The following is a 23,130-nucleotide window of genomic DNA, read 5'->3' on the forward strand; positions in this document are numbered from 1 at the left end:
TGGGACGGTGTCAGTTTTTGATAGAGTTTCATATTCCTTTCATATCTTTTTCGTTATAGCTCGGAATTAATAATATAATATATCATTGGAAATATAATTTCAAGATCTATCCAACCATATAATATTTGGATAAAAATTGTGAGGCACGAAAATAATATCTGACTGTCTTTGAACATCTTTAAATTCGAATAGAATTAGGACTTAAAAAAGGAAAGTTTTAAAAAAGGAAAATTTTATTCAATTTCAAACTCTTTGATTTTATCTTTTCAAAAAGGATAATTAAGATATTTTAGAAAATTATGGAAGCTTCTAATAAATCCTAGTTAATTTAGGAATAGGATTAAACCTTTGGACCCTCCACATGATCATTGGGCCGTAGGTAAAATCCGGTTTGAGCCCAGTTTAGTATTTTGGCCATAACTTCCTCATTATTCATCGGAATTGGGCTTATAATATATCGTTGGAAAGGTCTTTTCAACCCCATCCAACTACACTATTATTAGACCCATATCATGTACCAAACTAAAATGGAATGCACGTTTTTCATAAATAGGGTAAGAAAAGAAATATTTTCAAAAACAAAAAAAAGAGATATTTTAATGAAAACATCCTCATCACTAGATTTTTCACACTTTCGCTTCGTTCGATAATCAAATGACATAAAAGGTATTCATCACTGGGTTTTGTTTTGGGGAGACACATTTGGGTGTCTACAATATGGTTTTTTTAATGTCTGATATATTCCTTTTGTTGGCTGCAATATATCATACATCAGTTGACTGATATATTTCTTTACTTAGCTGATTGCTTTATTTTGTTGGCTGATTTATTTATTTTGTTGTCTTATATGTTTCGTTTTGTTGGCTGATATGTTTATTTTATTGGCTAATATGCTGCTTTTGTTTGCTAATTTCATCCTTTTATTGGCTGATATATATGTTTCATTTGTTGTCTGATTTGTTCCTTCTGTTGGTTCATATGTTTTTTTGTTGGTTGATATGTTTCTATTAATGTTTGATATATTCTTAGTATTGTCTGATATTAGACATCAGTTGGCTGATATGTTTCTTTTGTTGACTGATATACATATACATGATATCACATCCAGCTATAGAGGATATCATCCAACTTATAGATGATATCATCTAGGCAATGAATGATATCATCGAACAAATGAGGGTGAAGATCTCGATGTGCCGACAACAAAGGACTCATTGGAGATCGAGAGGAAAAACTACCTACTCTGATCATCGGCGGCCCGCCTGAGGAATTAATGAGGGTGCTAGTTTTGAAATAAACCAAGGGCTTAAAACTGTTTTTGGTTTTGGGGTATATTGGGACCCGCGTAGGGCACGTTCAGCTATTGCCTATATGCACAAGAAGTTGCTCCGGCAAACTTTTTAGTGGAAAGTATGCTTCATTACTTTCAAGATCGTCCAACTGTTACTTCCTCGTGTTTCTTATTGTTGCTCCATTTAGCCTAAAAAACCTCACAAAATGTGGGTATATGGTAAAAAAAAGAGATGGAGGGATCCGTTCCTTCAACTTTCTTATAAATGTCCCAATTTAACTGGAGTTATTTACAAACATCGGGTCTTTAAACTATGTCCTCCCTATTTTTTTTTTTTTTGCTCTATTAATAAAATCCACATAATTAAAGAATGTGCACTCATGTAGTCACGTGTCATTTTTTTTAGAAAAAAACTCATGTGTCAATCTGATTAGTCTTTTTCGTGACATTGTATCATGTCATATTTTGTGACCCTTGTGATGTAGAGGGTGACTAAGACCATTGCTCTAATGGATAGGGTTGCTAAGCTCGATGATCCCCAGTGTGAGTTGTTGTTGCTTAAGGCCTGTACCGGAGTTTCTAAACTCTACTTTGCATTGCGTACTTGTCCTCCTAGTACTTTTGAGGTGGCTCAACGCACTTTCAATGGGGATCTTCGATCTTCCTTGGAGTGTATTGTTACTGTTTCAGGGCCCGGGTTTGGCGATTGGTAGTGGAGGCTTGCCACCTTACCATTTGCATTTGGAGGGCTTGGTGTTTATTCCGCGGGCGATGTTCGTCATTATGCTTTTCTTGCTTCTGGGTTGCAGACACAACTACTACGGCATGCTGGCATTGTTAGTTTTGGATGAGCCTTTGAGGATGCGTTGAGTCTGTTTAATGGAACGGTGAAATCTGACATTTTGAGTAATCCTAGTGAGGTCGCTGCCCGTAAACTCATGAAAAAATTGGCAGATATATATTTCACAAAGGTTACCGCTTCTGCAGAATCTGCTTATTCTTTGACTCCTCGACAATCAACATTATGGAAATCACAGTAGGGAGATCACACCTCTGCTTGGCTTCGGGCGGTCCCTATTTCAGGGTTGGGTCAGTCGATGAACGCCAAGACTTATCGTTGTGTGCTGTGCTACCGGTTGGGTGTTCCATTGTTCTCTATCACGACGTCGTGCTCTGCTTGTTCAAGGGTTTTTGTTGGGGATATTTACGGTGATCACGATGTGTCTTGTGCTGGTATTGTGGGCATTAAACATCAGCATAATGTTGTTCGATATACCTTTATTGATGTTTGCTATTGGTTAGGGATTTCAGCTAGAAAGGAGGTGGACATTGGGTTATCTGGAGGGAACGACGGGGCTCGCTCTCAGACCTGCAGATGTGTTACATTATTCTTGGGATCGTGGTTATGATGTCTGTGTTGACTTGACATGGTCTTCTCCATTGATACAGTCTGGGCTTTTTGACTTTGTTCCCGGACGGGTAGTGACTGATGCGGCCAATCAGAAGCGGGTCAAGTACGAATCCAGTTGTCGGGCAATTGGATATGGCTTCCTTCCTTTCTCTTTCTCTTCTCTTGAGGAGTTAGAAAACGAAGCTGTTGCATTGCTGAAGTGGATCCAAAAGTTCTCGAAAACTCAGGACATTGGGGTACGTGCTGCAGCTCATATCTTTACTAGGATCGGTTTTTCTATAGTTAGAGGAGTGGGGGTCCAGATTGTATCTCGGCTTTCCACTAATTTACTATAGGTTGTATACCTTTGTCTGTTTTTAAGATAATAATAATAATAATAATAATAATAATAATAATAATTGGTGTATGGCACAAGTGATGTCCTTGTAGATTATTATTTTGAACATTTATAATTAAATAATTAAATAAGCTCATTCTTATTATTTATTTATTCATTCATTATTTGTTTATTTAAGCATTCCTTTCCCTAAATGAGCAGGTGAACAATTACAAATTATTTATAAAAGTAATATTTTTTCAATAAGCCTTTGAATAAATTATTTATGGAATAACTATTGACTAATTATATAAACACGTCCTTTGTATATAATCTATAATATAATGAAAACAAAGACATAATTAGTACTTCGTATTAAAATATTTTTTTTTGAAAGATAATATAAAAATAATTAAACAACTAAAATTTATTCAACATTAGTTAATTTTTTTTGTACGCATTACCTTGATGAGTAATAATAGCAAATAATGATTCTCTTTTTAAAAAAATATGTAGATAGTAAGACCTTTGAATAAATTATTTTTATATAAATATGTTATACTCCATATAATTTTATTACTCATATTTTTTCACTATTTTTTTCAAAACTCTGTGTTTGAAGAAATAAAGCAAAGTTTTAAAATACGGGGAAAGTATGCATAAACTTTGTTACGTGTGTAATATAACTTCAACCAACAAGAGTTGACTCAAGTGATAAGCAACTTGATGCCTCCTAAGGGAGGTCTCGGGTTCAAGCCTCATCGTATGCAGAAATGTAGTCAGTAAACCGGGTGGGTATGCCCTAAAAAAAACATAACTTCAAGTCTTCAACAACCAACCAATTATTAATTTTATTATACTCAATCAGTTGATTCAATATTTCGTTTTTCTTTTTTTTTTTGAAAGGATTTTTCGATTATTATAAAGTAGTTGTTCTTAATTTCTTATACTCCATTTCTTCATACTAATCAGCATTTGAGAATTCAGAAATCAAAGAGAGAGATGAGTGGACACGGGCAGGTCGTGTGTGTGACAGGAGCATCTGGCTTCATCGCTTCATGGATTGTCAAACTCTTGCTTCTTCGTGGTTATATTGTCCATGCCACTGTTCGTGACCCAAGTAATTTTTTTTTTTTGGGAAAATTTCATTTGGGCCAAACTTTTGATTAATTGTTCTTTAGAAGTATATTTTTCTTAATACTTCGTTTGATTAAATTGTTTTTCAGATGATAAAAAAAAGGTTGAACATTTGTTGGGGTTAGAAGGTGCAAAAGAAAGACTCCATCTTTTTAAAGCAAATTTAATGGAAGAGGGTTCTTTTGATTCTGCTATTTCTGGGTGTCATGGTGTTTTTCATACTGCTTCTCCTGTTCTTTTGACTGTTAATGATCCTCAGGTTTATTTTTATTTCTTCAGAATTTTCTTATAGTCTGTTTACTTATCTTGTCTATTACTAGTAGAAAAAAAAATTGTAGTATTAACATAAGCTAGAAGACTTAAACAATGAACAAGTAAGAAAATACTTGGCAATTAGTGGTAAATAGAGGAAGTATTGGTAACTTTGGTTATGCGGTGGGTCCCACAGGGCTCTAGACCGATGGGGGGAGGAGACTCAAACTTGTGACCGGGTTGACGAATTGATGGGAGGTTTACCAACAAACCAAGGTTCTCATAGAGGGAGTTTTTGTGATCGGAGGTTGACTTTTAAGGCTCAACATTTTTCATGTGATAATGAATAAATAATTAATAATAGTTACTTCCTTTTTCTTTAAGTAATCTGTAATATACAGGGAAATACATTACCCTATCTTCTGTCAACTTATCATGGTTTGATTTAAGTTGTATAATGATTATAGTAGTAACTTGAAAATGGCGGTGTTAAAAGATGAGGCTGCATACATATAAATCGCCTCAAGTAATACTTAAGGGTGGTGATTGTTCTTTATACCATGCTTAAGGACTATAGACCACTTTGAAGAGTGACAGGCTGTATGAACTCTAATTAAGTTTAATAGTTATTAGTTAACAGTTCATAATGTTACAAAACTATTGCTCTCCTCAACTTACATGTATGGTTCACATAATTAGGACATTGCACTATTACAAATTTACAAGTAATTGTCGGTCCATATGTTTTTCAAAGGACTATGGTGTACATGGTGTTCCTACACCATCCTTCAGTATTGAGTTATTGACTACTCCATATTTGCTAAGATTTCATCCATTGTAAATTGAGATATAATAATCAAGTCTAAGGTTGTATATCTATTTCCTGTATCCGATTTGATGTTTTGGGATAAGATTAAAACTTTCATTATTTTTGTACATCTTTACTTCAACTTAATCGAATATGAAGGTGTAACTAATGGTTGTCAGTCTTGTGACTTTCAATATTTCAATCTGTTGCATTCTTCATTTTCTCTAAGTACTTGTAATTGGCAGGCTGATGTGCTTGATCCAGCAATCAAGGGAACACTCAACGTTCTTGCCTCTTGTAAAAAGTTTTCTTCCGTCAGAAGAATGGTTTTGACATCTTCAATTGCTGCAGTTTTATTCACTGGAAAGCCTCGAGCTCCTGAGGTTGTTGTCGATGAAAGTTGGTTTTCTGATCCAGAGTTTTGCAAGGAATCAAGTATGGTACGTCTATCTTCTGTAAAACATACCACTTATACAAGGAAATTAAGTTGTTATATAAAGGGGAAGGATATTAAAGTCAAACCAGGCCAATTTCTCATGCTGTGTAGTGCACTAGCTTACTATTTTTACGCGGTTATCTTTCAAAGACATTGAAGTCTGGGATTTGTTCATGTGATGCTTGACTTCCGTAATCATATAGTTCTTTCACGCCTTAGGCAGTTTAGATCTCTCCTAGAGTGTCTTCAGTCCCCCCCCCCCCCCCCTCTCTTTATACTCTGTAATTGAGTTATGTGATCTCTTTGCCTCGTGTAGATGTGGTATACAATATCCAAGACTTTGGCTGAAGATACTGCCTGGAAATTTTCCAAAGAGAATGGTATCGACATGATTTCGATGAACCCAGGCATGGTAATAGGTCCTATGTTGCAACTAACACTTAACTCATCTGTAGCTCCAATTCTGAACTTAATCAATGGTGTGTATCTCTTAATATTATGGTTCATTATTAGTTCTTAAAGTAAGAATTACTAAATAAACTTACACAAATGTCTTATTTTCTCTATATTATACAGGGGCAAAAACTTATCCGAATGCAACCTATGGTTATGTCCATGTTAAGGATGTGGCAACTGCACATATCTTAGCATTTGAGATCTCCTCAGCTTCTGGGAGGTATGTTTTGGTCGAAACTGTTGCTCATTATTCCAAGGTCGTGAGGATTTTACAAGAACTTTATCCCTCACTCTCACTTCCGGATAAGTAAGTTTCTTTCCTCTTTTCATAGACATCTACCTACTTTCAAGTTCCAAATTCCATCCGCTTTCCTGAACTCTCCAGGGACGTTTTCTTCAGGTGTGCAGACGACAAGCCTTTTGGACCAACATACCAGGTTTCCAAAGAGAAAGTAAAAAGTTTGGGCATAGACTATATTCCCTTTAAAGAAACCCTTGAAGAGACGGTTGAAAACTTGAAGGAGAAGGGCTCTTCAAGATTTGAGTAGCAGTAGGGGGTTAATTCATTACACTGTATACTGAAAATTGTTATTGGTAAATAAATGTTTATAAGGATCCGTTTGGTTTGAAGTAAAGCATCTTCAATGAAAAATGATTATTCATAAAAACCATATACTTGAGGAAAACCACATTTGCAAATTTGTTTTTCTTTATTTGTTTCTTTACAACAAAAGTTACAGAAAAATTGAAAATATGAATGGAAAGGTGAGGATGGATGGAAGAAAAGTAAAAGGAGGTGAGGGAGGAAAATATGACTTTCCTCTATATAATTTTTTTTAAAGGAAAATGTTTTTTATCATTGAAAATTTAAAAGTATAATTTTCCATTCTTGAGAAATTTGTTTTTCATCCCTTAACAAACTTTTTTTTTTTTTTTTTTTTTTTAAGAAACATCCCTTCACAAACCTAACAAAGGCGAATAAGCAAAAATGGGAAAATCATTTTTCATGAAAATAGTTTACATCAAACCAGACAAATCCTAAGAGGAGAATTTCTGTCTTAATTTGAGTCTACATTGGTTTGGATTGCTAAATTCTGCTGAACTTCTGTCTTGTATTTGTATCATTGACAAATTCTGACAATATTGAAATAATTGGCATGCTTTTGCTCCTAATGCCTTGTTTAACTTCTTGGTTGCCTGGTGGATTAATCTCTATGCTGAGTGTTAGTTGAAAACTTCCCTTTTGTTGTTCATAAATGAAGAATTTTATGGCAGCAATTTCCATTTTTAAACCTAGAGAATTAAACTGGCACATCATCTGTTTCAAAATAAAAAATGTACTCAATTTGACCGGCACATTTACCGGCTCGGAACTTTGAGCCATTATAATTCAATGCATATTTTTGTTTTCTTCTTTTAATAAAATGCACATAGTCAAACAATGTTCATCTGGCTGTGCAGTCTATTTGCAACATATTACATCATCTGTTACTACATACTCCACTTCATAGTTCTCATTAAATAAAGTAATAGCAATATGAATAAACTATGTTATGTGTCTAATTTTACTTTTACCAGCAATATCAATTACACTTTGCTTATTATTCTCAATTAGTGTTGTCAATTTTGATTAGTTCAAATAAAGTGCTTTTACCTGCTACTAAATTACCTTATAAATATCAGTACTTGAGAATTCAGAATTCAAAGAGCAACATGAGTGGACACGGGCAGGTCGTGTGTGTAACAGGAGCAACTGGCTTCATTGCTTCATGGATTGTTAAACTCTTACTTCATCGTGGTTACACTGTCCATGCCACTGTTCGTGACCCAAGTAATTCTTTTTTTCACTAGAAATTTTACATGGGGTGCACTTCAATTGTTGAAGTTGGATCAATCTTTTAGAATTTTTTTTGTTATTTCTTGTTCATTTTAGAAATGTAGAAGTATATGTTTCTTAATAATACCATTGATTACATTGTTTTTTCAGATGATCAAACAAAGGTTGAACATTTGCTGGGTTTAGAAGGTGCAAAAGAAAGACTACACCTATTTAAAGCAAATTTACTCGAAGAAGGTTTTTTTGATTCTGCTATTTCTGGCTGCCATGGTGTTTTCCATACTGCTTCTCCTGTTCCTATTGTTGTCAATGATCCCCAGGTTCTCTAGAATTTTCTTCTTCTTACTTATTATTCTGTTTATATGCGTGTCAAGGGAATATGTTGCGATAATTAAAAAAAATAATTAGAAGACTTGAAACATTTGAAGAATGGTGTAGTAAAAAGGAAGAGGTTGCATACATTTGAACTGTCAAGAATTACACCGAAGGATGGTGGTTGTTCTTTATACCAAGCTTATTATGAGGGCAATAGACTACTCAGAGGAGTGACAGACATTATGAATTTAACAGTTAACAGTTCATGATATTGCTCTCCTTGCTTTATTGTAATAATTCACTTAATTAGGAATTTTAAGTTATTGTCCTTCCTTTTGTTTTCCAAAGGACCATGGTGTACATGATTTTTCTACATCTTCCTACAGTATTAATAAGATTTCATCTGTGTTTATATTGAGACTTGATAATCAGGTCTAAGGTTGTATATCTATTTCCTGTATATTTCATGCTTTTGGGGAAAGACAAATCCTTAAACTATTTTTGTACTTCTTTATTTCAACTTAATAGAATATGAAGGTGTGATTTATGATGGTTGTGCCATTTGATATTTAAGCTATTTATTCCACATTTTTTTAAAGTACTCTGTAATTGGCTGGCTGATTTGCTTGATCCAGCAATCAAGGGAACACTCAACGTTCTTACCTCCTGTAAAAAGTTTTCTTCCATCAGAAGAGTGGTTTTGACATCTTCAATGTCTGCAGTTGTATGGACTGGAAAGCCTCTAGCTCCTGAGGTTGTTGTCGATGAAAGTTGGTTTTCTGATCCAGAGTTTTGCAAGGAAACAAGTATGGTACTGGTACGTCTATCTTCTGTAAAACTTACCACTTATACAAGGGATTTAATGTGTTATTGAAGGGGTAGGATGTTGAATTTAAACCAATTTCTCATGCTGTTTAGTGCACTAGCTTATTATTTTTTTACGCACTTATCTTTCAAAGACATTGAATTCTGGGATATGTTCATGTGATGCTTGATGACTTGATCATATAGTTTTTTCATGTCTTAGGCAGTTTATAACTCTCCTAGAGAGTTTTTATGCTTTTCATCCTCTCTTTTGCATGCAAGAACATACATCAGCTTTTGGAGGCCTTTATGTGATGGTCTTTGGTTCTGTTTTTCTATTACACTCCATAATTGATTTATGTGATCTCTTTTGCTGGTGCAGATGTCGTATACGTTATCCAAGACCTTGGCTGAAGATACTGCCTGGAAATTTTCCAAAGAGAATGGTATCGGCATGATCTCGATGAACCCAGGCATGGTAATAGGTCCTATGTTGCAACCAACACTTAATACATCTGTAGCTCATCTTCCGAACATAATCAATGGTGTGTATCTCTTCAAATTACTAGTCCTTAAGATTAAAATTACTTCATTACAAGTCTTGTACATACTTCTTGTTTTTCAATGCATTATACAGGGGCAAAAACTTATCCGAATGCAAGCTTTGGTTATGTCCATGTTAAGGATGTAGCAACTGCACATATCTTAGCATTTGAGGTCCCTTCAGCTTCTGGAAGGTACGTTTTAGTCGATACTGTTGTTCATTATTCCGAGCTCATGAAGATAATACAAGAAATCTACCCATCACTCCCACTTCCGGATAATTATGTTTCTTTTCCTTTTTAATCAAAATCCACTTTTCATAGACATCTACTTTGAGTTCCTAATATCAATCACTATTCTGAACCTTCTGTGGACCTTTTCTCCAGGTGTGCAGACGACAAGCCTTTTGCAACAACATACCAGGTTTTCAAAGAGAAAGTAAAAGGTTTAGGCATAGACTATATGCCCTTTGAAGTAACCCTCAAAGAGATGATTGAAAACTTGAAGGAGAAGGGCTTTGCAAGCTTTTGATTGTCAGGATTAATTCATTATACTATATACTGTAATATTGATAAATAAATGATCATGATCTTAAGAGGTGAAAGTCAGACTTAATGTGAGTTTATTTTGGTAAAGAGTGCTACAAGTTTTGCGAGCTTTGAGTGTCTGAAGGGTTTTTTCTTTATGTATCTTTTGTGAGTGTCAGTAGGTTTTTTTTTTATATATTTTTTTGAGTGTCAGTAAATTCATTACACTGTCTACTGGAAATTGTTGTTGATTAATAAATGACTATGATCTTAAGAGGTGAAAGTCTGTCTTAATGCAAGTTTATATTGGTTAAGAGTGCTAAACTCTGCTGAACTTCTGTCTTGTGTCCAATGAGTATATTGAAATAATCATCATGCTTGTGCTGCTCTTGCCTTTTTCAACTTCCTGGTGGATTCAGCTCTATAAAAAACTTCCTTTTATTGGGGGGGGGGGGGGGGGGGGGGGGGGGGGGGGGGGGTGTTGTTGTCGGGGATGGAGTTGAACTCGATATTTGAAGAAATTTCATGGAGCAATTACCATTTTTAAACCTATTCTGGTTCTGACAGAGTTTGATGCATTTTGACTAGACCTGGCAAACAGGTCATTCGGGTCGGGTTCGGGTCGGGTCAATTCAGGTCGGGTCAAGTTCGGGTCAACAAATGTTCGGGTCGGGTTCGGGTCGAGTCGGGTCGACTCGGGTTTCGGGTCAAATTCAGGTCAGCACTTCGGGTCAAGTTCGGGTCAGGTCAAGTTCGGGTCGGGTTAAGTTCGGGTCAGGTCAATCCGGGTCGAGTCTTTTCGGGTCGGGTCAATATTTAGGATCAATTTTCGGGTCAATTTCGGTCGAGTCAACTCGGGTCGGGTCTATTCGGGTCAAGTTTGTGTTGGGTCACCAATATAAATTCACTTAAAAAAAAAATAGTTGGAAAATAAAGTAAAATCGTTAAAAAAAAAAAATCGTGAGTACCTATTACTTAGAAAATAAAGAAGCCTTAAAACAAGTAATTAACCATTTCATCCTATTCTCTTATTATTCGGGTCAATTCGAGTCGGGTTGATTGGGGTCAATCAATTCGGGTTAAAATTGGGTCGGGCCACTTCGGGTTTCGGGTCATTTCGGGTCGGGTCAAGTTCGGGTTTCGGGTCAATTTCGGGTCAGGTCATTCGAGTCGGGTCACTTCGGGTCATCGGGTCATGTTCGGGTCAACTCCATTTCGGGTCGGGTTCAGGTTGGGTCGGGTTAGTTCGAGTTCGGGTCATTTTCGGGTCAATGATTTCGGGTCAACTTCAGGTTACGGGTCGGGTTATTCGGGTCGGGTCAATCGGGTCGGGTCAGGATTGCCAGGTCTAATTTTGACATTCATATAACCAGGCCAAAAGAGACAGTGATTGCCTTTGTTAAATCACTTCCGGTCTGGTGTAGACTCCTGAACATGTTTTCACTCGTTATCCTTGCAATGCTACACCATCTATGTATGTTTGTGATCTCCCAAGGTTTCTAATGATCATGAAACTGTGACATTGAGGCATTCCATAGAAGTACAGAGAAAACAAAGTGAGGGTATAAGTAGTGGAACAAAAAATGAGCCCACAGCAGAATGTGAATGGAAGATGGTTTGTATAACTAAGTGTTCTGGTTACATCTTCTAGCAGATATTAAAAATCTGGTAGCACTAGATCGAGGAAGCAATTAAGCAAAGGAAGGATTCACCCTTTCAAAGCAGGTTTGATGGAAGAAGGATCCTTAGATTCTGCTGTTGCTCAGTTGCTGGATGTGAAGGGGTTGTCACCCTGCATTGTATCTCCTGTCCGTTTAAAAACTTCTAATGCCAAAGACCCTTGTTTAATTGTGTTAATCTTCGTCTTTTCTCGTAATGATATGATTAACTCTCAGGCTGGTGCCAAGCTTCAAAGGTTGAACACCTCTTAGTTGAATTATGAAAATAGCAGTCGTATGATTTGTGTCAATATTTAATCCCTTCTCGAGCTCTGACGATGGCATATGCAGTTAATTTTGACAGAAAATGAAAAACAGTTTCTAAATTATGATCATGTAATTAAAAAAAAATTTAGGCTGTTAAATTATTAAAATATTTATCTTTAAAATTTTATAGTCAACTAAATGAATGGATAAGATTATTCCTCAAATCGAGGGTTAAGATTTTAATATATTACAACTACAGATTTCGATAGCTATTGAATAACCTTCCAAAAACAATATTATTGTAGAGTTTGTCGAATACACTTACAAGAGGTGGATAGCCATTTCAAAATCATTGAATCCAGTTTCATTATCCTTGAAAAAAATTTAGCATTTTCATGGAGCACGAAATTTAAATTTGAAATGAAACACGAACCAGGAAAGCAGGAAACGTAGTATATCAAGAAGATAAGGCAGCTACAAGATCAACATGGTCAGGAAAAGTAGCCAATATCCACAACTGTAATTTCCTAAGAGTAGAAACAAACTCCAATTCTTCATCCATTGCCTTTCTAGCACCAACAATAGCTTCCTCAAGAGCTTTATGACACAAGTAGTAAGAACAAATTTGGGTAAGGAGTCTATCATGCCTTTCTTGCATCCTCATTGCCCTTTCTTCTGCTTCTTCTAATGCCGTGCTTATCATCTTTAATCTCTCTTGCGCGATCCTCCTTGTTTGATGCTTCTTCAAGCTTGGCAGGCAAACTAAGAGGGTGGAGGAGATGCCTATTATTGTTGTAAGGATTATGCGGCCGAATAATTCCATAATGTAAAGTTTGTGATTTTGTAGGTTGCGAAACACGAGCACAGGAAACGATTTATATGAGAATGTAGCAGTATATACTGTATAAGGTATAGATTCTGTGATTTTGAGAAGGGCAAGGTACATGATTCCATGCTTTGACAAAGGAGAAGGTAATTGAAAAGAGTTTTTTTTTGGATAAAGTTTAAAAAAATGCGCATCCGGGGAATCTAACCCCGGTCAGTACCGTGGGAGGGTACTATGATACCACTACACTAGATCCGCTAATTGGAATATTTGAGTCAAATACAAATACATAAACGTTTTATGTATTTTGCAAATTCTTTTACTTATATTTCTTTAACATATTTTCTTATGTCCAAATTTTAAGTATCACTTACACTAATATCAACATGACTACTAACTTTGAATAGACTCAAATACTCAATCACTCAAAAAAATTGTAATAGCTTGTATTACTTTGTACATCTAGGTTAATCAAAGTACACAGTACTTTATATACGACTTCCTCCGTTTCTATTTAATTGACACGTTCAATTTAGACACACATATGAGAGAGAGTGAAAAAGAATGATAAAATAAGTGGGGTACACTTAAAAAGTAAGGTATAAAACTTACCAAAAAAGAAAACGTGTCAACTAAAAAAATACTTCTTAAAAAGGAATACGTGTCAACTAATAAAAAATGGAGGTAAGTATTATACAACAACATTTTAAGTTAGTTTTTATACTCCATATATTTTTTATTTTTTTTTAAAAAAAAAAAAAAAATCTCAATAATACTCGTAATTCTTAATTTCTGCAACACTAAATCAGTTACCCTCATTTACAATAACCCTATTTAAGAATTTTATTCCACAAATGACCTTAATGAAGGTTATTTTCATAAATTTTTAGCTAAAAATTAATTAAGGTTAAAGGTTATTTATTTTTATTTTTTTACAAAAAACAAAAAAAAAAAAAAAAAAAACCCTAAAAACCACTTACTAAATTACCAACTAAGGATTCGTTTTACATCGTTGTGGTTTTCTGTTTTTTGGTTTTTTATTTTTTAAAAATATATTATATATCACATAATAAATCAAAAAAAAAAAAATTAGACTTGTTAAAATCATGATAATGAAAACTGACAACAAAAAAGCGGAAACACTTTTTTCTTATTTCCTGTTTCCTGTTTTTGGTTTTTAGCTTTTAAAAAAACAGGAAAATAAAAATAAAAAATGATGCCAAACAAGCCCTAAGTAACCCGGTAACCCCTATATATCAGCCTAACTGAGTAATCCCTATAACATTAACCGAGGAACTTCATAGTAGCTGGTCATACCGTGTGGCCAACTACATATAAAAGTTAGTGGTACATTGACGAAAAAATACAACTAATGGACATTTTTTTAAAAATACAACACTTTTGCTAATCGACATTTTTTTTAAAACCCAGCATTTTTTTCCTTTTTTTTTAGGGAAACTTTTAAACACAACACCTACTTAATAATTTACACTGTTTTATCATCTCATGGTTCTCAATCCTACCTAACGCATAGTACTATTTTTTTAAAAAAATAATTCTCTTCTATTGCATTTTTTACTTTTTAAATAAACCATTATATCCATGTTTTAAATTCTTTAATTTTCATACAAACCTCACGTATACACAATGTTTTACAAATTAATTTAAGCCGCCTAAAACTCCTTAGAAGTCAAAGTGTTGAATTTATTTAAAAATGAAGGGAGTAATTAGGAATGATTTTTTAAAAGAGAGAAACTTCATCCATAAAAAGGTATGTGATGTATAACTTTATATTTCAACTAGAGGTGCCTTTAGAATGTGCCACTATAAATTTACATCTAATGAAGTATATTTATTTTACACTAGTTTTCATTTTTACGAAGTTTTTTCAAAGCTCCAATCATAAATACTTTATATTAATCAATGAATTTAACGCAACAAAAAAATTAGCATACAACAGATTACAGATAGATATCCTCGAAATAAGAAAGTAAAACCATATTTACTTTGTGATTACTGAATAGCAATTGCTGCAAATGGGAAAGGTGGACTTAGTGTTGTAATCCGCAATGACGATGGAGAATCGTTAATTGCTGCTGCTAGAATATCATGCTACAAATCCAGCTATTGCCGAAGCTATGACTGCTCGGTTTGTGCTACAAATAGCAAGAAGATATGAATATGATCGTATATAACAATGCAAGTCCAAAGAAATGCTTGTAATGATCCAACTCATCCAAGCAACCAAAAGAATGAAAAGTCATTATATGAGTAATATGACAGACTACCTTAGCTTGCTACATTTAGTTCCAAGACCAAGTATCATCAACCATAAAGCCATAATCAACAGCCTCCAAGCTTATGATCAGAGACTCGATCAAGTTATGAAGCTGACAAATAAAGAAGCCGTGTGAGCATCCACAGCCAACCCTTTTCCTCTCATGGTATTGACTGGTTCCAACGCCTTGCTGACATCCTTACCAGAAAGATATCCTTTAATAATAGTATTGTAGGTATATTCATCAGGGGAACATCCATTGTCCTGCATTTCCTCTACAAGTTTAGTAGCTTTATCTAGCAAACCCTCTTTGCAATATCCTTTTACAATTGTATTGTAACTGATCACATCGGGCTGTAAGCACTTTGCTGACAGAGAAGTGAAAATATCCACCACTTCTCTAAGATGCTTAACTTCACACAAACCATTCATTAGGATGTTGAATGTAATAATATTAGGGACCACTCCAGTAGCCTCCATTTCTTTCATTGTTGCAATTGCCTCGTCAATTTGTGCATTCTTACACATGCCAACAAGCAATGAGTTCCAAGTTATTACATTTGCCTTTTGTCCATGAGCTTCCATTTCCTTGAAAAATTGGTGTGCAAGCTTAAGCTGATTGTCCTTGCACAGTGCAACTATAAGAGTGGTATACGTGATAACATTGGGTGTTAATCCTTTATATATCATCTCTTGGAGGAGACCAAGAGCTCTGTCAATCTTTTTAGACTTGCAATATCCATTAATCAAGGAGTTGAAAGTAACAACATTAGGTACACAACCATTCATGACCATCAAATCCATAAGCTTTTCAGCCTCATCCATCTCACCGCGTAAACAATATCCATCTAACAGTGCACTGTAAGTGATGATATCGGGAACCAATCCTCTCTTAGTCATGTATTCAAAAATGTCCCGTGCTTCACCAACCTTGCCATCTTTACAATACATGTCAATCAACATGTTGTAGGTCTCCACGGTAGGAGTTATGTTGTTCCTTAACATCTCAGTCAGCATCTGTTGAGCCTCTTTCTGATGTCCCAAAGTGCACATACCTCGAATTAAGGTAGTATAGGTGACAACATTAGGGGAAATTCCCTTGACTTTCATCTCCTTGAAAAGGCGGAGAGCCTGAGGTAATAACTTGTCTTTACAGAGACTATCAATGATGGTGTTGTAAATGACAACATTAGGCATAAAATGGCCATAAGACTCCATATTTCTAAGGAGGTTGAGAGCACCGGCATTATCACCGGACCTACACAGACCTTTGAACATAGAACCATAGGTGACTATTGTGGGTTGGAAGCCAAGCTTGAGAATTTTATCCAACAAATGAACGGCTTTATCGAATTGGTTAGAAAAAATGAAGCCATTGATGAGAGTAGTAAAGGTGACAATATCAGGTTGATAACCAAGCTTAATGGTATAAGTAACAAGGGACAACCCTAAATGAACATAGCCTAAGCGACAGTAACAATTAGCGAGGATGTTAAGGGAATAAAGATCTGGATGAAGACCTAAGAAATGGAGCTGCTTAGATAGAGAAAAGAATTTTTGTTAGAAAAAACCTTTTAAAACACTCTTTTTATCGGGAAAAACCTTTTAAATTTTTTTTGGCAATCTAAAACCAGATTCCAAAATTTTTTTGTTGAAGACAACCACAAACTCTAATCACCCTAATTATCCTCTAATTTTTCCTAATTATCCTTTTAACTCTCAATTAATTATTTAATAATTATATTAATTAAAAAAAAAAAAACTGATCTAGCTAGCCCCTGATCCCCGACCTAGCCACCCCTGGCAGCACCCTGTCAGCAACGCCCAACCGCTTCCCCATCCCCGCCGACAACTCTCACCTCGCTCCAACGCCCCACCCAACCTCCCCTACTCAAATTTGCAGCCAAAAAACCCCCAAATCCGACGCAACACGCCACCAAGCAAGGCCACCAGCGAAGTTTGGTTCTGAACAACAACGGAATCTGGACCTAATCGATGGTGGAACACATCTGTAACCCTAAATCAAGATATTCTTCGCCGCACAAACAATAATCTGGCCTTTAATTCTTCGCCTCTCTTAAGGATCTTTTTCTGATTTCGTTTTGGGAGGAATGACTGAGAATTTAGGGATTTTAGAGTAGAGGGGTTTCGGGGCTGATTCATGTCCAAAGGAAAGGAATATTGCGGGTGGTGGTGAGGGTGACGGCGCTGGTGGGGAGGTTGACGGCGGGGGTAGGGGCATCATCGATCTGCGCCGGCACGGGGTATGGCGGGTTCTGGCCGCCGCGGCTGCTGCAAGGCGGGTGGCTGGTTGGTTGGTGGTGTGGTGGGGATTTGGGTGTTTTGTGTTTTTATTAGTAATATGATTTTTAAATAATTAAATGAGAGATAAAAGGGTAAGTAAGGAAAATTAGAGGATAATAAGGGTAATTAGAGTTTTTGGTTGTTTTCAACAAAAAAATTTTAGAATCTGGTTTTAGATTGCCAAAAAAATTTTAAAAGGTTTTTTCCAACAAAATGATTGCTTTAAAAAGTTTTTTCTAACAAATTTTCCATAGAGAAATGACAGTGGCGAGAGAGGGGGGGTGGGTTAAGGTGGGAGAAGAGGAGGGGATATTAAAATTTGATTTTATTTTGTTTTAAATGAACACACTATAAAGGTTGTATTATTAAAAAATAATGGGTTAGGTTGTATTATTTTTGGTAGTTTTTTCAACGTTATTTATTTATGGGAGGATAAACGATTAAACGGGTACTTCACTTATACTTTATGAAAAAGCGTCAATTTTAATCATACACACAAATTATCCATTTCATCATTCGCTTTGAGTTGTAACATTTGGAAATTACCTACTCCTTTCTAGGGGTGAGCAAAAATTCCGGGTACCCAGAATTAGAACCGGAATCGGTGGGTCCGGAACTGGAATTGGACTCGATGGTTCCAATTCCGGGTAATAAATTAAGGACCCAGTTATAACCAATTTCAATTCCAATTCTCAACTTTTTGGAACCGGAACCAGTTGGGTACCCGGTTACCTAATATATGCTAAACTAAATAAATTTTAAATAATAAAAATATGTTGAATGTATATAATTTGTAAATTAAAATAGTATTATTAATACCTAACATAAATACAAATAGCTTAATGCATATATAAATATAAGTATTAAACGCTAAAAATAAACCTAACTAAAATAAGAATTATAATTTGTATTATATTTTAACAATTACATACATAAGTGGGTACCCGGTGGTTCCAATACCAATTCCTAAATTTTAGGACCCGGTTCCAACCAATTGCAAGTCCGGGTCCTAAAATTTTGACTGCGTACCCGGTTTGCTCACCCTACTCCTTTCGTGTTTTAATAAGTGATACAGTTTGATCGGCAAAAAATTAATCCGTATAAAAGAAATATGGTAAGGTTAATAGTTTATTGAATACGGAGTAGTAATGAATGTGAAAGATATAATATAAAAAAAAAAAAGTAATGGTGGGTTTAGGTGGGGATCATGAGAGGAAAGAAATATAATTTTTAAATGTAGTTTTTTTTTTTTTTACTCGTATAACACTTATTAAAACATGGAGGGAGTACTCCTAACTTCATCGTCTATTGACACACGTTAGACAAATCTTTACATACGGAGTAACAAAAAAATATAGTCTTGTGGGTACTTGTTAGAATGGTTTTAATAAACAAACTAGTTTTGTACCCATGCGATGTCCGGGTTGTTTATTGAATTTTAAGATAAATTTTTAATTTATATGTCAAATTTTAAAATATATTATTTATACAAAATTAGTTAGGAATTGAAGTGTTGTTGTGACGATTAGCTATCTAGTAGGAATTGGTGGAAATGTTCGATTTAATACATCAAAAAAAAATTTTAAAAAAATAGCAATAAATAAATAAAATAAATTTTCAAAGCCCGTTGGGTTGACCCGACCCGAAACCAAAACTTTGGGCAAGGGTTAAACATTGACTCATAACCTGAAATGACTCAATTCAAGATGCCTCATGACCCGACCCTAATTGATAAAGCTACATAGTAATAAAATTCTATTAGATTGTGAAGTATATTATTTTAACCGATATATATTATGAATGGATGTTTTACACTTTGAACTACTTCTTTCGCCGCAAAAAAATATTATGATATAAAAAATAAGTTTATATGATAATTTTTGTGAATTATAATCTGATAATTTTTTTGAATAAAATTATAATTCAATTTGTACATCTGAAATATTGGTATTTTATCGAAAATAAAACTCTAAACTAACAATTTTATCCTAAAATTCTATCCAAATAGAAATCTAAACTAACCTTTTTATCTTATGAAATCTATTTAAATCTATTCAACGTGACGCGACACTTGGCAAAAAGTTGGAATGCCAAATGTCGTTGTCTCGTGACCTGACTAAAAGTTCAGCTTTATATATTAGTTATATGATTATTATGGTTTAATTTTCAATTGGTATAATTTATTTGCATCGGCATACTTGCATCAAATGATAATTAGGTCTGCACATATGCAGATGCAAATATTTGATTAGTAATTTTCTCCTAAATTATATGTCAATTAGTTTTTCTTCAAAAAAAAAAAAAAAAAAAAAAAAAAAAAAAACTACTCTATATATATCAGTCAAGTTATAATGCTTAAGGGCGTGTTCGGCAAAATGTAGCTATAGAAATAACTATTAGCTATGATAATAGCTGGTAGATGTTAGTAAAATTCTAAAAATATAAAACAAAATTTTCAATATCTACCTAGCTTTTCACAAAAGCTACTTCTACTACTAAACTCTAACTTCTAGTCTTGCAGTCTTGCTATCTGATATAGGGATGCTTATCGAGCGAGTCGATCACGAGCTAAAGGATGCCCGACTCAACTCGAAAACTTTTTACATGTGCTCAATTCGTGCTCGCTAAAGTTTCGAGCCAATAAAACCTGCTCGACTCGTGCTCGTAAGTTTCGAGTCGAGTAAATCACGATTTGCTCATTAAAGTTTTGGCCCTTCTATGATTATATGTCGTTATTTGTTTTGTTCACTTTATATTGTTTTTATATACTACTTATATATCTATCATTAAAGATTTACTCTCTTTTTTAATAATATAAACAAAATTACACCAAATAGAAAAAGCAGCAAAACAAAACCGAAATAAAGCAATTAGCAAACTAAAACAAACAAAAGCAATAAATCTAAAACCAAGCACCAGCCTAGTCAAAGCCTGAATCCGGCACCATTGGTGGCCACACGCCCACACCACACCTCTCAAATCCTTTAATAAAACGGCATGAAGATTGAATCATCTCTACTAATGTAATTTTTTTTAAGAGTAAGAAAATATAATCATTTAATAATAAGAAAATTAAATCTAATTAATATCTCTATGTGACGGAACAGTAGTGATAATTCTTAAATCGCTAAAAAAAAAAAGCTTAAGCTTATAAAAAAAATCACAAATCTTGTAATCTCAAAATGGGACGAGCACGATGCAACAACAGAAAATCGTGAAGATCACTAGAGCCCATATAAAATTGGCAATGAGGACACGCTGGATTTTGATAAAGCCATCTAAGAATACAAAACTCATGAAACATATGCATGCACTTGCACGGCAATTTTACTATCGATTCAACCGACTCTCTAATTGCAATTAAGAAGGCATGAGTTTTTGGATCAAAATCAAATTTTTTAGCTTCCACAGTTGATACTAATTCTCCCAAACAAATACCACATAATTCATGGTAATTACGTTTATTATTGGTGCCGTATGCCCATGGCTTGGACATCTTCAAATATGATGGCAATGCCTCTTCCTTTTCTGTGATAACCCTTACCATTCCCTTGAAAGCCGGCATCTCAAGGCAATAAACATAGTTACCAGCGGCGACCCACACACTAAACTCGTCCGCATCACAAACTCTGTTACGAATTAAGTTAATAAAACTAGTCTTATTATAATCATATATTATCTCATCAACTCCTTGTTCGCTTTTGATGAGCTCTTGTACTTTATCCCTTGCTTCGTTGTTAAGACGTTCTATCTCTGGCCTCAACTCTTCAAATGTGCGATACTTGCCTTTATATACGTAACTTGTTGACAGAAATCTTTTGATATGAAAGATGCATTCAGAACAGAAAGGGTTAATATAGAGGTAGTTCTTGCTATTTAAGTAGCGTAAACTCAATAATTGTTCACCATTCTTTTTAGGATAAACTGACCGTTCATGATTCTCAAATATTAATCGAATTTTAAGTTTCTTTATAGAGGAAGATTGAGGACAATGGTCACAATGTATTTTAAAAGACATTACTCTGGTGTTTTGGTTTTAGAGATCCTCTGGGTTTATATTGAAAAAAGGGCTTAGTTTGAGCTTTATAATGTTACGCTAGAGCTAATCAATACACTATTTATGCAATATAACAACTCAATATAACTTCCTTGAAAGATGCTTGATTGAGTTTTGATTTATTTTTAATTTCTTAAATTCCTTGTTCGCCAAGGATTTCAAAGAAAAATCGTGAGGAAGTATTTTGTAAATATTCAAGAAGAGAAAAGCGTCCTCTATATACAAAATACAATGAGAATTTAATCTCACAAAGTCCTAGTCAAAGAAGGAAACTAACTAATAACTTAGGATAAGATCAACTCACCAGCGCCTTGCGCCGGTTTACATAACAGCTACTATGCTAAGTTTACATAACTGATTAGCTAAATCTAAAGAGCTAATTATACCCCTAACATATACAGAGTATATCATATATCATGTTTACAAGATCATATTCCCTCCGTTTCAATTTGTTAGTTCCATATAGTATTTTGGGCGTTTCAAAAAGATCTACCCATATTGAATGTATTCCACTTTTAACTTAGTTTTTATTTTCAATTTTATACTTATTAAATTATGATTGGTTAAGTTAATTGATTGTGAATTTATAACATGACTCTAAGAAAATAAATTATTCCCTTGAATTATGCAATTATAATTGACGGTTTCCTAAAAAAATCAAAACAATTTAAATAGGGCGCTGATAGTGCCAAGGCAAAAAAGTAATTGCCAAGGCAAATTATTTATCCTTTGCCCGTAATCTTTGAGTATCTAAATAAATCAAACTTATTAATTCAATAAAATACTTTTTAAAATTTTGTCGCCTATAAAGCAATTAAATATTCGAATTAAAATATTTTCAAATCCAACTACTAATTATTCTCGTCGAAATATGCAATTAATTAATTAAATTATTCATCATCATAAAATCATCTGTATATTCTTCTTACAATCACTAAAATTGACATTTTATTGGAAGAGACACCATTATCAAAGATTTGCAAGTATTAGCTACCTCTAAATTTGTTTTATTAGTAAATTTCATTTATTTATCAAGCCCATAATTAGTTTGTAAAGGTGTTTTCATGTCAACTTAAAACGTATTGATGTTCTACGTACCTTTATTATTAAATTAGCTATTAAAACAAATTTTGGTATAAAAAATTTACATTAATGAATTATTTTTTTTGGGTATAAAAAATAGCACTATGCCTGTATATGTGGGATCTTTAATTCTCAAATTCTTAAAATCTAGTTGCTGGACATTCTTAAGAATTGGTTTCCATTTTTTTTAAAGTAGACAAAGGTTTTTAAATATTCTATCTTAATTATTTACTTAAGTCTTTGGCAGATTATTGATAATCATATAATGATGGAAGAAAATGTGCATACATGTTAGTTGTGTTTAGTACACATGCGGTATCAATCGTGAATGAAGAACTCCTTTGTTAGAGAGATATGATATATCGGAAAATATATGTGATATATTTTCCGTATATATATTGTTATGAGAATAATATATTTAGTATTATCTTATGTTAAGATATTATTTAGAGAATATATCATCAGGATATATGATATATTGTTTCCTATCTTATGAGCGTAGGTTTTGTATAAATACTCTACCT

At 34.2% G+C, this 23,130-nt stretch overlaps 3 protein-coding genes across 3 annotated transcripts; 2 read left to right on the top strand and 1 right to left on the bottom strand.

The window, feature by feature from the left end:
- The first annotated feature begins 3,834 nt into the window (after positions 1-3,834).
- Positions 3,835-6,968, top strand: LOC145576192 (phenylacetaldehyde reductase-like). Its single transcript, XM_081633972.1, has 6 exons — positions 3,835-4,138; positions 4,245-4,414; positions 5,461-5,655; positions 5,968-6,130; positions 6,228-6,414; positions 6,508-6,968. The coding sequence occupies exons 1-6, from the start codon at positions 4,021-4,023 to the stop codon at positions 6,653-6,655; spliced, it is 981 nt and encodes a 326-aa protein (XP_081490098.1). The 5' UTR covers positions 3,835-4,020; the 3' UTR covers positions 6,656-6,968.
- Positions 6,969-7,681: 713 nt separating this feature from the next.
- On the top strand, positions 7,682-10,521 carry LOC145576191 (phenylacetaldehyde reductase-like). Its single transcript, XM_081633970.1, has 6 exons — positions 7,682-7,938; positions 8,095-8,263; positions 8,875-9,076; positions 9,446-9,608; positions 9,701-9,887; positions 9,993-10,521. Exons 1-6 carry the CDS (start codon positions 7,821-7,823, stop codon positions 10,135-10,137), a joined length of 984 nt encoding a protein of 327 aa, XP_081490096.1. The 5' UTR covers positions 7,682-7,820; the 3' UTR covers positions 10,138-10,521.
- A 4,740-nt stretch (positions 10,522-15,261) lies between these two features.
- Positions 15,262-17,002, bottom strand: LOC145575145 (uncharacterized). Its single transcript, XM_081633053.1, has 2 exons — positions 16,973-17,002; positions 15,262-16,695 (listed from the first exon to the last, which is right to left on the bottom strand). The coding sequence occupies exons 1-2, from the start codon at positions 17,000-17,002 to the stop codon at positions 15,262-15,264; spliced, it is 1,464 nt and encodes a 487-aa protein (XP_081489179.1).
- Between the last annotated feature and the right edge of the window lie 6,128 nt (positions 17,003-23,130).

This window comes from Chenopodium album, chromosome 13 (genome assembly GCF_948465745.1).
Source record: "Chenopodium album chromosome 13, dcCheAlbu1.1, whole genome shotgun sequence".
Classification (NCBI taxonomy): Eukaryota; Viridiplantae; Streptophyta; class Magnoliopsida; order Caryophyllales; family Amaranthaceae; genus Chenopodium; species Chenopodium album.